The 15,989-nt window shown below is 42.2% G+C and overlaps 1 protein-coding gene across 4 annotated transcripts in view; it reads left to right on the top strand.

Moving 5' to 3' along the window:
• The window catches only part of CHD1 (chromodomain helicase DNA binding protein 1), a 71,281-nt gene extending 64,816 nt beyond the window's left edge, over positions 1-6,465 (top strand). For 3 of the 4 annotated variants that reach the window (XM_077347691.1, XM_077347690.1, XM_077347689.1), the window contains exons 34-37: positions 1,692-1,788; positions 1,952-2,009; positions 3,611-3,821; positions 4,306-6,465. In XM_077347691.1, the coding sequence (XP_077203806.1) occupies positions 1,692-1,788; positions 1,952-2,009; positions 3,611-3,821; positions 4,306-4,651 (712 nt within the window). In that variant the 3' untranslated portion in view covers positions 4,652-6,465. The remainder of the gene's footprint in view (positions 1-1,691; positions 1,789-1,951; positions 2,010-3,610; positions 3,822-4,305) is intronic. The other variant, XM_077347692.1, reaches the window with a different exon arrangement.
• Positions 6,466-15,989: the final 9,524 nt, after the last annotated feature.

Genomic DNA, 15,989 nt, shown 5'->3' with positions numbered 1-15,989 from the left:
CTCAATTTTGAACCAATCAGTGATTCCATGTTCAGTTCTCACAGTTGCTTCTTGACCTGCATATAAGTTTCTCAAGAGACAAATAATAAAAAAATACAGTGCAATCTGTATGCTCACCACCAGATGGAAGCTGCACTCTGTTAAATCACTGTTTTCATTCCTTTCCAAAACTGGTGAAAATATTGCCTGAAATGTAGTGTGAGACAGCTTTATCATTTGGCCAGCAGTGCTATAATAATTTAAACAAAATGCAGAAATCACATACGTTGGACTGACAAGAATTCTTTCAGCATCTAGCCACAATGACTACATTTGAAAAGACAGCCACTTTTCCAGCTGCATGTGTATATTCTTCCAAAATAAGGGTGTCTAGCTCTTCTAAAGGGATGTGCAACTGTAAAAGCTGTCTTGTATTTTAGCGCATGTGTTTTTTAGGTAGCTCACATGTTTCATAAATTCTGGAAAATTTCGCTCCAAGGTGAAGGTCTACATTCTAATTGATGATGATGTTAGCCATTCAGCCAAGTCCGACTCTTGGCACTCCTTTGGCCTAACTGCTGCCATGATTTCCAATCTTGCACCACTTCATTAGTAATATTCTGACCGGTGTCCATATTGATCATATTTAATCACCGTGTTATTTGTCGGCCCATTTTCTTTTGTACACTGACCAATCCTTGCATAATTTCTTTCTCCATTGAGTTGACTCGCTTGATATGGCCAAAGTAAGTGAGCCTGAGTTTCATGATTTTGCCTACCAGTGATAGACCAGGCTTTATACACTGTAGTATTTCCTTGTTTGTGATTTTTGCTGTACGTGGAATTCACAGAAGCCTTCTCCAACACCAGAGTTCAAAGGAATCGATTATATTATTGTTATTCATCATCCAACTTTCACAGCCATAAGTGGGTATTGGAAATATGATAGAGCTAACTAATCCACATTTGGTAGTCAAGTGCTTTTCTTTGCTTTTCTTTGTTAGGTTCAAGCTCATCATTGCTGAGCAACTCAGAGCAATTCAATATTTTATTTCCATATACTACACTTGCCACTCCCATCAATTTGTGATCTAAGAAAAATGAATTTGTGAACATATTTGATCTCTTCACCACCAATTGTGACATGTCTGTTTTGTTGCAGCGGTCATTATTTTTGTCTTTTTCATGTTTAAGAAAAGGCCAAATTTCTTTCTTTCTTCATTGACCTTTATAATCAACTATTCTAAGCTTTTCTTACTTTCTGACAGGAGGGTAATGTCATCAGCATACCGAAGGCTTATTTATATTCCTTCAATTTTAATTCCAGAGTTTGATTCTTGAGTTCAGTCCCCCTCATAATGATCTCAGCATACAAGTTAAACAGGAAGGGGGAAAGAATACAACCTTGGTGCACTCCTTTCTCTATTCTAATTAGTCACAAATTCTCTGAAATGTATCAGTCATAAAGGCTCATAGAGAACTGCTGGAGGTATAATTTCATTTGTGTGCATGTTTAATGTAAATATTGCAAAGCTAGGTATAGAGATTTTTTTGTTTTGTTTTAAGTGTCTCTTAGTGTACCCCAAAATAACTCATTCAAATGGTGGGGATGGTGTGCCATTACATCAGCACAGCAGAGAAACAAGAGTACATGTTGATGACATTTTTTAAACTGAGAAACTAAATCATTTCTTTTCTTTATCCAATTCTAGAAACTTGTGGATTTTTGTTTCTAAATTTACTGAATTTGATGCCAGAAAACTACACAAATTGTATAAGCATGCAATTAAAAAACGTCAGGAAACTCAGGTAATGGATAATGTGTTACATGTTTTTAATCTGAATTAGTGGATTGCAGCAAATAAGCCATTAGAACCAGAAAATATTTTTAATAAATATTTGAGGGGTTGTTAACTGGGGTTCATTTGAAGTTGTATTGTTGTAAAATTAAAACTGATTTTTTTTCTTTCAGCAGCACAATGACCAAAACATCAGCAGCAATGTGAATACTCATATGATAAGAAATCCTGGTAAGAAACCCTTGCAAAGTGTTTTCAGATGTTTGGAGAAATGATCTTTTAAATAAGAACTAACAACATAAAGAGAAATAAATAGTGAAATAAGCCACCTTGAGCCAAAAGGAAAAGCGGGTATAAATGCCTTAATAAATAAAGCAGAATGTGTGTTCCTTGTAGAGGTTATATGTAGTTTTCTATTTCTAAAAACCTGCATAGTGTATATACTGTCAAGGCATAATGGTTTTCTGGTGCCTTAGTTCAAAGAAACAATTATTTTTGGAAGCAATAAGTTTTACAAGTATCTTTTAGTTTTTTTCAAAAATGAAGAATGTATACAAAAGCAGTAATGAAGGACAGCTTCCATAGTGATTGGACCAATCAAGGGAGACCCCACTGGCAATCTGGCAACCACTCTCCTAGCAGCCCTAAAAGGCTCTGTTAATTCCCGTGACCATGGGTAGCACTCACAAGAACAATTGGGGAGGCAACTTTCCAGGCATTCTTTTGGGAAGGACTCCTCCTGTGCTTCTGCACCAGTGATGCTCAATAGGCTTCTCTTCACTTGGATATATGCCCTTGGATTACCTCCAGAGTGGTAAAGGAAGTGCATCAAGAGAGTTGGGAGAGGTATCTCAGATAGAGGGAAGAAATTTCTTCCTCTTCTTCCTGAAATCTCCTCACACAAAAAGACATTCACATGCCATTGGTGCCACTCTTCAGGAGAGCTTGGATCCTACTTCCCAGATCCCAGAGCCTCCTCCTGGGCTAGGAGCTTCTAAGTCCAACATATGCTTGATCAGCACAGTGCCCAAATCTCCCTCCAGCATAAGTTCAACACCATACTGCCTCCCCAGGTTAAACAAATTTGTCACGTTCAGGCTCAGATATCATGGCTTCTAAGAAGGAAGGGGAATGGTTGAGAGGTTCAGCTTCCATAAGGATCTTCTAGCAGGAGTAGTTTCCTCCTCTTTGCTTCTCAGGCAAGGCTTGTGCAAATGTATTTTGCAAGGTTTTATCTTTCAGTTGAAGGGGAATCCTGTCCATGCACTGGCCACTCTGTGGCTGGACAAGCTTCCTCAGCTCACCCACTTAACATAAGGAATAAGAGAGCAAGAAAACAAAATTGCTGAAACAGGCCACTTTCTTCCACCTACAACCTAATTTTAAACAGCAGTGGGGAAGAAGAGAAAAATCGTCTTGCTCTCAGCATGCATGCCCAGCCATTTTGGAGCAGTCTTCTCTGTGTAGCAGGAGCAGCTATCTTCTTAGCAGCTATCTTGTGCTTCTTTCAGCAGCACAATGACCAAAACATCAGCAGCAATGTGAATACTCATATGATAAATCCTGGTAAGAAACCCTTGCAAACCTTCTTAGCTGCTGCTCCTCTCTCCCTCACTGTGGCTTTGGCGGGCATAGGGAATATGCAGCCATGCCCTGTCCCACACGGAAACGCCAGTGGATAGGCCTGACCTTCCTTTGCATATATGTCAGTGTTGCAAATTAGACTTATTTAGTTTACAGAAATATCATTTTTATTTGTTTTTAAAAAGTCTAGTCGTTTATGCTGTCTAAATGTCTGCAGTGAAGAAACCTCTGCATTTCTATGTACACAGATGTGGAACGGCTAAAAGAAAACACAAATCATGATGAAAGTAGCAGGGACAGTTATTCCTCTGACAGACACTTATCACAGTATCATGATCATCATAAAGACAGACTTCATGGAGATGCCTACAAAAAAAGTGACTCTCGGAAAAGGCCATATTCTTCTTTCAGTAATGGAAAAGATCATAGGGACTGGAATCACTACAAACAAGACAGCCGGTGAGTTCACTGCAATTTGCCTGTGTACCCTGCTCTGTGCAATCCCAGTCGAACATTTCTCATTAATAGGATGTAATTAATTTTAAGTTAACAAAACATTGGCCATAAGAGGAGTTTATTGTATTGTTGCTTCTTGTCTCACGCCCAAAGATGATATTGATTTTGGAGCGTTATGACTAGAGAAGGATTTTATTGGTATTCTGAAGCTTTGTTAGGTTTTCAATTTAGATCCGGTCTCTAATGTTAGATCGTTAACCTAACCCTAAGCAATGTCGCTCCCTTTTAAGTCACAGGAATCCATGCTTGTAGAAGGGGTAGCTGTGCTTTAGAATACATTGTAATTGATGGAATAATAGTATTGTGCTGGACACACAGCCCAGGTCAAGCCCTGCAAATCAAATCAAATTTGATTATGGATGTAGTTCTTAAAAAATACTGTTTAAGCTTTCTTTCTCTAGTTTTATTTTATTTTCTTATTTTTCAGATACTACAGTGATGGTAAACACAGAAAGCTAGATGACCACAGGAACAGAGATCACAGATCTAATCTGGAGGGGAGTTTAAAAGACAGTCGATCACATTCAGATCATCGGATACACTTAGATCATCGGTCCAGTTCAGACTACAGTCATCATAAAACTTCAAGAGACTATAGATACCATTCAGACTGGCAAATGGACCACAGAGCTTCTAGTAGTGGCCCTAGATCACCACTAGATCAAAGATCACCTTATGATTCAAGATCTCCCTTAGGACATCGATCTCCTTTTGAACATTCAACAGATCATAAAAGTACACCTGAGCATATGTGGAATAGCCGGAAAACATAGCAAAAACTAACTATTTCTGGACTTTGTCTATTTTTTTTTCTTTTCTTTTTTTAGCCATACACAATAAACTAACACAATTGCCTTACATGACTTGAAAGACATGGACCGGATGTGCTATCAGTAGCAGTATTGTTACTACTTTCCAGTATGCTAGTTCTACTATCCCAACAGAAGAAGAAATATTTTTGTATTTAAAGTTTTAATGCTGCACTGTGCTGCAAATGTTGCAGCACATTTTTTAAAAAAGAATTTGAAGATGTTTACTTTTTACAGGGACCTCAACACTGCCCCACTCAGACTGGATCTTAATCTGAACTTTTGTCAAAGTGGTTTTATCTTGAATGCAAGTTAAATTATGTTTGTAGATGAGCATTTACATATTAACCTGTGATCATATTTCAGGAAGGAATCAAGAGGATTAAAAAAAAAAGACTCAAGGACTTTGTTAACTTTCCAAAGCTACTTGTTTACATTGTACACTGCAACCACCTTGCCGCTTTTCACCACAAGCTTGAATATTTAAATTCTGTTCCTAGATTATTGTAAAGTAGCCAGGCGTTCTCCAGTTTGATCAGCTATAATGCCTTTTTACAAAATGGCTGTAAATTATTGTAAATTAATTAAATGAGTTTTCCCCCTCAGACTTTTCTAACTTGACTGCCTTGATCAAATCTAAAAGTACTATTTTTTAAAATAAAATAACTGATGGATGTGGTGCTTGGGTCATAAAAAGGAACTTCTTAGCCCTTTCTATTAGCAATTTTTATTTATTTTAAACTGAATTAGTAATAAACTGAAAGTATGCACCTGTGAAGTACTATACTATATATTATGGTATTATATAAAAATTACATTGTTTTGGTCCTACTGGAGTTTAGTAACAAACGAATATTGCAAATTCAGCGTGAATTTAAAGAATTCAGCATGCATAGTGATATCGCTTTACAAAGCCACACTTCTACAAATTAGAAGTATATTAAGTGTACTTTAAAGATAGAACTATTATAGGCTTTCTTCTGCTAGTTCCCAAGATCACTAAAAAAGGACAAATTTCTCAGTACTGAATGTTAATGAAAAATGCTCCATAAATGGAAGGCCACAATGAATCCTATATACTCCTGTTAATCCTGAGTCACAGTTTGAAATCTTCTCTGAATGTCTAAAATAATTTACGGGTACAGTAGAGGTTGTTGAGAGATGTGAGGCCCTGGAAGAAAAATGGGAAAAAACAGGGGAGAAAAAACCCTTTTCTAATCCCTCTTCCAAGGCTTTAAAAAAAAAATCAAATGGAAAATGGAAAACTCCTGTGAAACAATTTCTCTTTTTTAACAAGGAAATACATTAATCATACACTTATTCCAAAGATACAGGATGAAGAAGTCTGAGAAGTTTGTCAAATTTTCTCTTTGGAAATTTGGGAAGGGTACACTAAGCCAATTTCTTAAAAGACAGACATATACAACCATTCAAGATTTTTTTTTTGTCTATAATTTGACAGTAATTATTAATATGCTATAATGTAGAACAACGTTTGAGTCCAGTGACACCTTTAGAATTTACAAAGTTTTGGGTGGGATTTATAAGTTTTTGTGTGCATGCACACTTCCTCGGATACACTGAAACATATAGGTAACATATAGGAAACACATGGGTAGACATAGATAAAGGGTGGAGAGGGGAAGGGCTCATTAGGGTCAAGATGCATGGTTGTAGTGCCACTGGACTCAAAACTTTGTTCTGCTTCAGACCAAGACCCACCTGAATCTATGCTATGTATTTAATGATAATTATTAAAGAATTTCGTGTTTTCAGTGTTACGAAGTTTAGCTTAATATCCAAACATGCCAGCAATCCTGTCAATTGTAACTCTGAGTGAGTTGTCCAATTAATCTTTACTACAGAAGTTGTTTTCTGCCTTCAACATTTTCCCTTCCTCTCAAATGGCAAAAATTGAAGATGTGCGCTAAGAATAGTCTGGCGTGCAATATTGGATTCTCAAATATTGGATATACTTTAAAATTTTCTGAGAAAATGAAGATATTTATACTTTTTAATTCTGTACATATGCCAAATAGTATGTTTTTATATGCTAAGTTATAGATGAAACATGTTCTTCAATCAGAAATAGATTAGGAAAGTGACTATTTCATTTATTTCAATTTTTCTCAAAATGTCATTGTTTTTCCAGGAAAGAATGACATGATTTTTAAATTTCTGGAAACTTTTATTTCTATGCTCATATGACAAGAGAAATTGAATATAAAAACAGTGTGTGGTTATTGTAATAATGAGCTTGTAAAACAGTATTTCATTGAAGTATATTACCTGATGAGATCAGCTGTTTCCTAGTGATGCTGAAATTCAAAATCTTGTGTAGAATATTAATTTGTATAGTTATAATGTTCCAGTGTATACAAATTTTCTACTTTGGAATACAAAACAAGATTCTGTATATGCACAGATTATGTTTACATGTTAAGTATATTGATATCTAAATCTTAGACAGACATCTATTAACCTCTGTCCTAGGAAGTTACTTAATTTTCAGCTTTAAAAACTCTCTTTATTAATCTCTCAGAGGTGTAGCTATTGCAGCAAAAGTAAACAAGAAACCCTGTTCCAGCATTTGTGAACTAGAGCCAGTTTTGTGCATGCAGTGAGTGGATCCTCATGCTGTAGGCATTTAGATGGTATCGGAAGGGCAATGTCAAGTGGCCATGGAGTGCAAGATGTTTCTGTGTAAAATTCAAATATATTGAAAATTGGCTTAGCATAATCTATGAACAGATTTTGTAATTTGTTGTCATCAGTTTTTGATGTGGAACACACCCTCTGGTGCACCTCCTGGAACAGAAATGGGTAAGGACATCACGTCCCGCTCCAGGGAGTGCACCAGAAGAGGTAGGAAGGGAGGCGGCTGGTAGAGGCCAAGGAACCAGTTGCAAAGGAGGGAGGGGAGTGGCTGGTAGAAGCGAAGGTCTCTGGGGCAGAGGCTGCGTGCCTGGCCAGAGCCTTGGCGCCACCCTGCAGGCTGTGGTGGAGGCCACGTGCATGGCCAGAGCTGTGGCATTGTCCCACGGGCCTCTGGGCGGGGGTGGAGGCCATAGGGCCCTGCAAGCCTTCGGGGGCCACAACATAGGCGCAGGTACTGCGCTCCAAGCCAGAAGAGGCTAGGGCAATCTTGGGAGAACAGGTAAGGAGGAAGGGGGAGGACTCTGTGTGTGTGTCAGGGAGGAGGGACTGGGCAGTAGGTCAGAGAAGTGACAAGGGAAGGAGTCTGCATGGATGCGTGTGAGGGGAGGGGGGATGGATCAAAGACCTCCAGATTGGGTATGTGTTCCACATACCTGTGAGAGCCTGGGTGTCACTTTTTAAAAAGTATTTCAACCTGTGCCTCCCTGCATTTCATGGCTCATTGACCCTACTGTTTTTAATACCTTTTACATAAATGTCTGCAGAGGCTCCACTAATAACAGCTGGGTAAGTGGGTTGCAGTCAAAAGCTTTGCTGGAATAAAAGCTTGTTGGGAATCTTGTGTTATTTTTTCTGTTTTCTCATGCTTCTGGTTTTCTTGGATTTCCTTATTACAAGTTCAAAAGTCAACCCAGACCGAAGACTGGACTTACCTAGTCTGATTACACCAGTGAGTGAATTCCTGGAAGTATCATAACATTTCTTAATGCACAAAATCATGACTTGTTTTACTTGGCTCTGATGTGCTATGGTGAATGGTTACAGATAGCTGCATCAAGTTGATTGCATGGCATCTACCGTTGTTTGCCTAGTACAGTGGTTCTCAACCTGGGGGTTGGAACCCCTTTGGAGGTCAGGTCAAACAACCCTTTCACAGGGCGAGCAACTTGGCGGCGGGGTCGCTGCCACTATTGGCGCTCCTGCAGGCGCCCACGCTCGGCCACCAGCAGCTCCTCCAGCACAGTCTCCCGTCAGGTGCTCCAGGTGGAGGCGCAGCTTGGCTGGACAAGAGGCAGAACTGAACTGAGAAACCCCAGAAAAAATGTATATACAATTATGAACAGTGGATCTTCAAGTCATTGGTCAGTTTCAGTTTAATTCAGAACCCTGGCATAATTTTATGGTTGGGGGTCCCCACAACATGAGGAACTGTATTAAAGGATCATGGAATTAGGAAGGTTGAGAACCACTGGCTTAGTATTATTACCATTATGATCCAGAAACTGTCATTTTCTGACTGTTGTAACATTGGTGTTGCAAAGTACCATCAAGTCACAGCTATGGCAAACTCATAGGGCTGTCAAGGCAAGAGAGGAATGGAGGTGGTTAGCTATTGCCTGTCTCTACATAGCGGCCCTGGACTTTGCTAGTGCTTAGTTTCTGAGATCTCATAAGATTGGGCCAGCGTGTGCTGTCTAGATATAACATTACACCCTGTATCCATGGGCAGCAGCTTGCCAGTGGGATAGCTACATTCCAGTCCTAAGGGCATAGGCGGCTGCAAGTGCATGATCCCCTATTAATGAGCAATAACTAGGCATGTAGACAAGAGTTTTCAGATAATTTATGTGTCTGTGCAGAAAACATGGGAAAGGACAATGAAGCAATCATTTCTTACACTATATATTCCATGCTATCACATTATACTTAATTTCCCAGGTACTGAAGGCTTCAGAAAGACTTATGGAAGATTTATGTGGAGAACCATGTGTTCCCAGCACAGGAGATTTGTGCCTCTGTTAAAAGTGCGTGGTTTACATCTTGTCTTGGAGTTTAATAAATTACATTTACGTTTGCTCAAACCACCTCAGATTCCAAAAGAAATAAAGCTTACAAATATTCAGTGCTGCAGGGGGCACTTTCAGCTTTCTCAGTCATACTTGATTATTCCTGAGGATTCATCATTGGGGATAGCATGTCTAAGGAATGTCTAAGAAGGGACGCCTTAGTTTTTACACCTGTTTTAACAGCTGGCTATTGCCATGATACTTTACAGGCAATGCTTTGTCATTCTGCATGCTGCAAAATATCTTGGTTTAACAACATGAGAATACTCTCACATGGCATAGAAAAACATAACCAAACCATTTTCTTCAGGTGAACTGGTCTGTGTTGCCCAGAGATGAGTTGTAATAGTGGGAGATCTTCAGCTGCTACCTGGAGGAAAGCAACCCTAACTAAAGCTAACATATGCCAAGAGAAAGTTTTGAATATTGATTGATTAATTTCACAAAACATCCAGGGTAATGGTTTAAAAATAACCCATTATGGCTGATTCCTTTGATTGCTGCAGTAATTTGAAGAGTAAGCATGTGCATGTGTTTGCTACAACTATGCAGAACACAATATAAACATCAGAGTAATGTCTGCATGCCAAAGCAGGAGTAAGGTCTACATTGCACAGGGCTATTAATAAAAAGCCGAAGGCTACTACTCATGTTTTAGGAACTGGGTGTAAAAATCAGCTCTAATGACTAGATTCAAGTAGGTAGCTGTGTGGGTCTGAAGCAGCAGAACAAAGTTTGAGTCCACTTATTCTGCTCGGAAACAGTTCAGATTGCAGGACTATTACTAACACTACAACCCTGTGAGCAGCCACTTCAGTCTATGCCCATTGAAAGCAATAGGCTCAGCCAAGAGTAACTCTGCAGAGGATGGAAGTGTTGTTATTTCTTAAGAAAGCAGGGATAGGCCCACTGTAAGCCTTGCAAGGAGGCAGTCATTGTGGCTTGGAGTATCTGGATTGTATATTACGAGTCATAAAAAGATATGGATGATTTATCTCAACTGCCTGTCTCTAGTGGACACCCCCACCTCATACAACTGCTCAGTTCTCTCTCCCATCCTTATGCACCCTTTCGTCCAACTGGTACGGAGTTTTGGGCTGGGATGTCATCAGTATGCAGATGACACCTGGCTCTATTTCCTCATGGACAGCTGCCTGGACTCCCCCACAGATCCATTCACCAGATGTTTGGAAGCTGTAGCTGAATGGCTTGAGCAGAGTCGGCTCAACCTCTCCAAGATGGGGGTCCTGTGGCTGGGGGGAAGGGGGATGTGTCAGGAAGCATGCTTACCTACCCTGGCAGGGACACAACTTATGACCACATCCCAGGCCAGGAATTTGGGTGTGACCACTGATCCCTCATTAACCTTAGAGGCACAGGTCAGGAGAGTAGCTGGCCAAGCATTCTTCCATCTTTGCCAGGCCCAGCTACTAGCGCCCTACCTGTCTCTGAAACATCTGGCCACAGTGACCCATGCGACGGTCACCTCAAGAATAGATTTCTATAACTCGCTCTATGTGGGCCTGCCCTTGGGCTTGATCCAGAAATTACAGCTGGTCCAAAATGCAGCTGCTAGGGTCCTCACAGGAACACCCTGGATGGCCCATATCCAGCCAGTGCTGAGGCAGCTGCATTGGTTTGCCAGTTGTTGCCTGGATTTGGTTCAAGGTTTTGGTAATAACCTTCAAGGCCCTACGTGGTCTGGGACCCACATATCTGAGGGACCGCCTTTCACCCTATGCCCCCCACAGGACCTTATGCTCTGTGGGTTCTAATTTACTGGTCATCCTCAGCCCCAGGGAAGTGTGCCCGGCCTCAACTAGAGCCAGGCCCTTTTTGGTACTGGCTCCTAACTGGTGGAATGAGCTCCTGGAGGAGCTGCAGGCCCTGCAGGAGTTTTTGGCATTCTGCAGTGCCTGCAAAACAGAGGTCTTCCATCAGGTCTATGGTTGAGGCGGGCATGACAAGAAAGATCTGTTGGTCCCCCTCCAGGTTAGTGTGTGTATGGCGGCTTTGGTTTCATCTGCCCCTCTTCCCACCTCCCATATGAGTTACTAGGAGAAGGGATAGGTTTTTTATATTCTTTCTGCCATTCTTATCTTTTATATTATGTTCATTTGGATTGTGATGATTTTATGTCTGGAGTTTTAATGGGGTTTTTAATGGGGTTTTATCCAGACTGATGATGTAACCTGCCATGAGCCACTGGGAATGGTGGGCAATAAATCTAACGATAATGATGATGACGACGACAACGATGATGATGTTGTTGCCTCCTACCAGTAAAAATTTTCCAAAAGACAGGGAGGGCTGCTGAGACTCATGGAAGATGGAAGAAGATAACTCTGCATAAGCAGAAATTTTCTAAGATCTGTCCTGCTGTCCAACAGAACAGATGGGAAGTGATGGAAATTTTACAGTATTGTGGTCACTTTGCAGAATCTTCTAGCACCATCAATGAATTCCGGTTGGGAAGAGGTGTGCAAGAGAAATCTATCTCTGGGAGATGCTTTTATGATGTTTACCTGTAGAAGTATCTGTTTTGTATGTACATCTGCCAAAGAAAATGAGTTTCAGAGTGTGGGTGTAAACAAGGGCCACTTACTGGCAGATGGTTACAATGGGTGGAATGTAAGAAGATAATGTTGCTATTATTGGGAGACTCAACCACTCTCGTATTGTCTGGTTAAGCATGTGGTCGTCATGATGTAGAAATGAGTTTCCTAGGCCTCATAAGCTACGCTGGCCTGGAACGGTCACAGAGCCAACCATAGGGGCAGGGAGCATGGTTCTGAATAGGTCTCAGGACCTGGTGAGAGATGCAGAGGTTGTTATAGCAATTGGGAATAGTGACCACAATGCTATCCAGTTCAAAATTCAGGTCAATGGAAAGTTACCCCTAAAGTCCAAAATGGTAACATTTGATTTCAAAAGAGGGAATTTTATAAAAACAAGGGGAATAGTAAAAAGGAAGCTTTTTACTATTCCAAAGGAAGGAATCCTTCAGTGTTCAAATGGAGTCTGAATGGGGAAGAAATTCAGTAAGTGTAGGCATGTTCATATTTGGGTATTATTTTCACATCTAATCTAAAATGGGGGCCTTGTCAATCATTGATAAGGAGAAAAGAAAAACCTTTTTTCAAAATGGCAGTGGGAACTATGTTCCAGGTGCTGTTCAAGTCTTTAACCTAAAAGTCATTCCTCGTATCCTCTATGGAGTAGTCTTAAGGATTATCTCAGTAAATGAAAATATTGACCATCTTTTCTATGTGCTGAGAAAATTATTAATCATCCCTTGCTGTGTGGGCAGTGGAGCTCTTTGCTCAGAGCTCCACTGCCCACACAGCAAGGGGTGTTTAATATCCCTTGAGGCCAAGGGACTAGCATTTTCCCACCTTTTGACCATGGAGGAGCCCCTGAAATAATTTTTCAGACTTCAAGGGGCCCTGGAAGTGATGTCAGCTAGCCACCCCATGCCACACCCCCAGAAGTGATATCACTACCCACACCTTAGCCCTCCTTTTGCTCCCTCCCCCTGCCTTTACTACGATGACAACTCAGAGTAGGAGCCGAAAAGACAGCCCAAATCCCCCATTCCACAGTTCAGAGTTCCCCAGGGGTCCACAGACACCTGGTTGGGAATCCCTGGTTTAGACTATTCATGAAGTCATACTTGAGCAGCAAGGGCTACCTGGCACTCTTGAAGGAAGACTCTTATAGGTCAATATGTATGAGTGTATACAGTATGAGTAAGTGCTGACTCTTGATGTTAACTTAGACACTATCCAGGCCCTGGGTTTTCAAATGCAGCTTTAGCTTTGGTGAGAAATCATGTAAAATCATTTGATCACCAAAGCTCTGCCTTTAGAGCACGCTTCACCTGTTCAGCCCAATGTTTTGGTATTCTACCTCCAAATTCTCTTCCCTCCTACACCTATCTGTTGATGTCCCAAAGCTTGTTAAGGACGTTCATTTTGACCAGACTTAAAGCTCACTTCTCAGCAGTTATAAGTTCATGTGTTTATGTTATTCAGCATAAATCTGCCCCTGTGCCTTAGGTAAAATCGTATCTTTCCCGTTTCCTAATAAAATGGTTACGATACATCAATCTTGAATAACTGTTAAACCTCTTATCACCCAATAGACAAAAGGAGCAACTGCTAGAATTCTTTTTTGGGTCCTTGTCAGAAAGCAAAATGGTAACCAAATCACAGGAATATATGTCTGAAAGAACTTGCAGACATGGTAAAATATAATTCCTCCTTGAGCATACAAAGAGCAGTCCAGAAGGACATGTGCTCTGTATTGTAACTGCATCACTTACCAAGGTAGATTCCTATCTTATTTAAATGTCCATCCCTTGATGACATAGAAGTATGAATGAACCACCACTGATCACTGATGTAATATAACAGACTAGTAATTAAGCCCATTGTACCCAAAATACAATGGGCTCTAGAAAGCGGGGGTAGAGGGAGGGGGGAAAGGCGAGGGCAGCGTTGTGAAAGAAGAGGTACCTGAAAGCGGAGGCATTGTCGAGGGCGGTCGGCAGCAGCAGCGGCGGGACGTTCTTTTTTCGGCGGCGGGTCAGTAAGTAGTGGAGGAGGGAGGCCGTTGCTTCGGGCGGCGGCCCCCAGGCGGTCTGGCGGCGTGTGCAGCGGCGGCTCGAATGTTCCTAATGGCATGTTGGGCTGCGGCTCTGTAGGGCAGTGGTCCCCAACCTTTATTAGGCTGGGGACCGGCAGGGCTTCGGGCCGCGCCCACGGGCCGCACCCGCGGATCGGGCCGCGCCCGCGAGCCGCACCCACGGATCGGGCCGCGCCCGCGAGCCGCGCCCGGCCGCGCCCGCGGGCCGCACCCGCGGATCGGGCCGCGCCCGCGAGCCGCGCCCGGCTGCACCCGCGAGCCGCGCCCGCGGACCGAGCCGAGCGGGCGCGGCCTGCACGGGCGCGGCCCGGCCCTGATTCCCTCTCGGGCAGCATCGGCGGCGGCCATCTTCTTGTTGGGCGGGGCAGCGGCGGCCATTTTCTTTGTTGTGCGGGGCAGGGAGTCTCCGGCAGCGGCGCTCCGCGCTGCTGGCGGGGGCTCCCTTGAGGGGAGGCAGGCGGCTCCAGGGCGGCATCTTCTCTTGTTGTGCCGGGCAGGGAGTCCCCGGCAGCCGCGCTCCGCGCGACTGCCAAGGGCTCCTTAGAGCGGAGGCAGGCAGCTCCAGAGCGACGTCTTCTGAGCGGCGGCCATCTTCTTGTGGTGCCGTGGGCTCCCTGAGGCGACGGGCTGACGGCTATCTCCTTGTTGTTGCGGGGGCTCCCTCAGGAAGCGGCCTGACGCGGCGAGAGGCGCTTCGCGCCTCTCGCCGCATCAGGCCGGGAGCAACTGCGAGCGCGGCTCGCAATTGCTGGGGCTGGGAATCAGAGGGAGCAATCGGCAGGCGCTTCGCGCCTGCCGATTGCTCCCTCTGATTGTCTGTCATGAGGAAGGGTCCAATCCGGACCCTTCCTCATCCCGGACGCATCCCGCCCCAGAACCCCTTACTGTTTTATTTAGTCCGTGGCGCCCGCGGCGCCACGGGCGGTGTACAGATAGGACTTTTGCATAACACCAAAGGGGCTTCTGATTTATGCTGGCCTTATTCATATGTCAGCTGGGGCTCGGAAGATCCTTCCAACTTCTCTCTCCTTCTTTCCTAGCAGGAGAAGAACTCTCAGATAGATGAGTGAATTTGTTTAGTTTTTAATGTATTTAATCCAATAGTTTATATTATACTGCTATATTTTACATTGATATATTATTGTGAATGAATCTGCCCTGAAATAGGGTGGAAAAGAAGTATTGATAATAATAGCTGTATAATAGAAATTTCCAACTTTTTAACTACACCTGTCATCTTTTTTTTTACACATTTTTCATCCATTTTAATAAATCATTCATTCATTTCTCAAATGCTTCTACCCTATCTTCCATCCATTCAAACAATTTCTGAAGCAGTTCAGGTGTAACAATTTTTTAGGAATTTGATCTAGTGAACCCATTTCCCTAGTTTAATTTAATTTATTTAAATCCAAAGATGTCTTTAACATACAGGGGGAAAGCTTCTGTAGCTTTAAACTTTTACACTCCACACAGAAAATCACCATAACAATGTGGTATCATAGTCTGAGTCTTATCTCTTGTTATGGAAAACCATCCAATTAGGTGTGTTCTTTAACAATAAACACTCTTTACGCAGCAACTTTATTTCGCCATACTTCCATCAAAGGTAAAAAAAAAAAAAAACTGTCCTTTTCCCCATTTTAAAACTTTCTTGTAACTTCTCTGCATTACACTTTCTGCACCAAATTCTTAGATCTTTACAGCCTATGTTATATAGCCCTGGAAAACAGCTTAGCCCATTGTAAGAAGCTTCTTCTTTGTAGGAGATTGCTGTGTTTGCACACAAATCTCCTTAAAGGGGCTACCCAATATCTTTCTACCTACACTCTGTATTGTCTCATAGTGGTCTTTAACCTTTGTATTAGCTAAACTGATGAAACCTTCATTTGAGCCTATAGCCTCCTACTTTTTTAGTGCTATTACCTCAG

Source organism: Paroedura picta, chromosome 7 (genome assembly GCF_049243985.1).
Source record: "Paroedura picta isolate Pp20150507F chromosome 7, Ppicta_v3.0, whole genome shotgun sequence".
Classification (NCBI taxonomy): domain Eukaryota; kingdom Metazoa; phylum Chordata; class Lepidosauria; order Squamata; family Gekkonidae; genus Paroedura; species Paroedura picta.
Note: the sequence above shows the minus strand (reverse complement) of the source record. Positions and strands in the feature narration are given on the sequence as shown.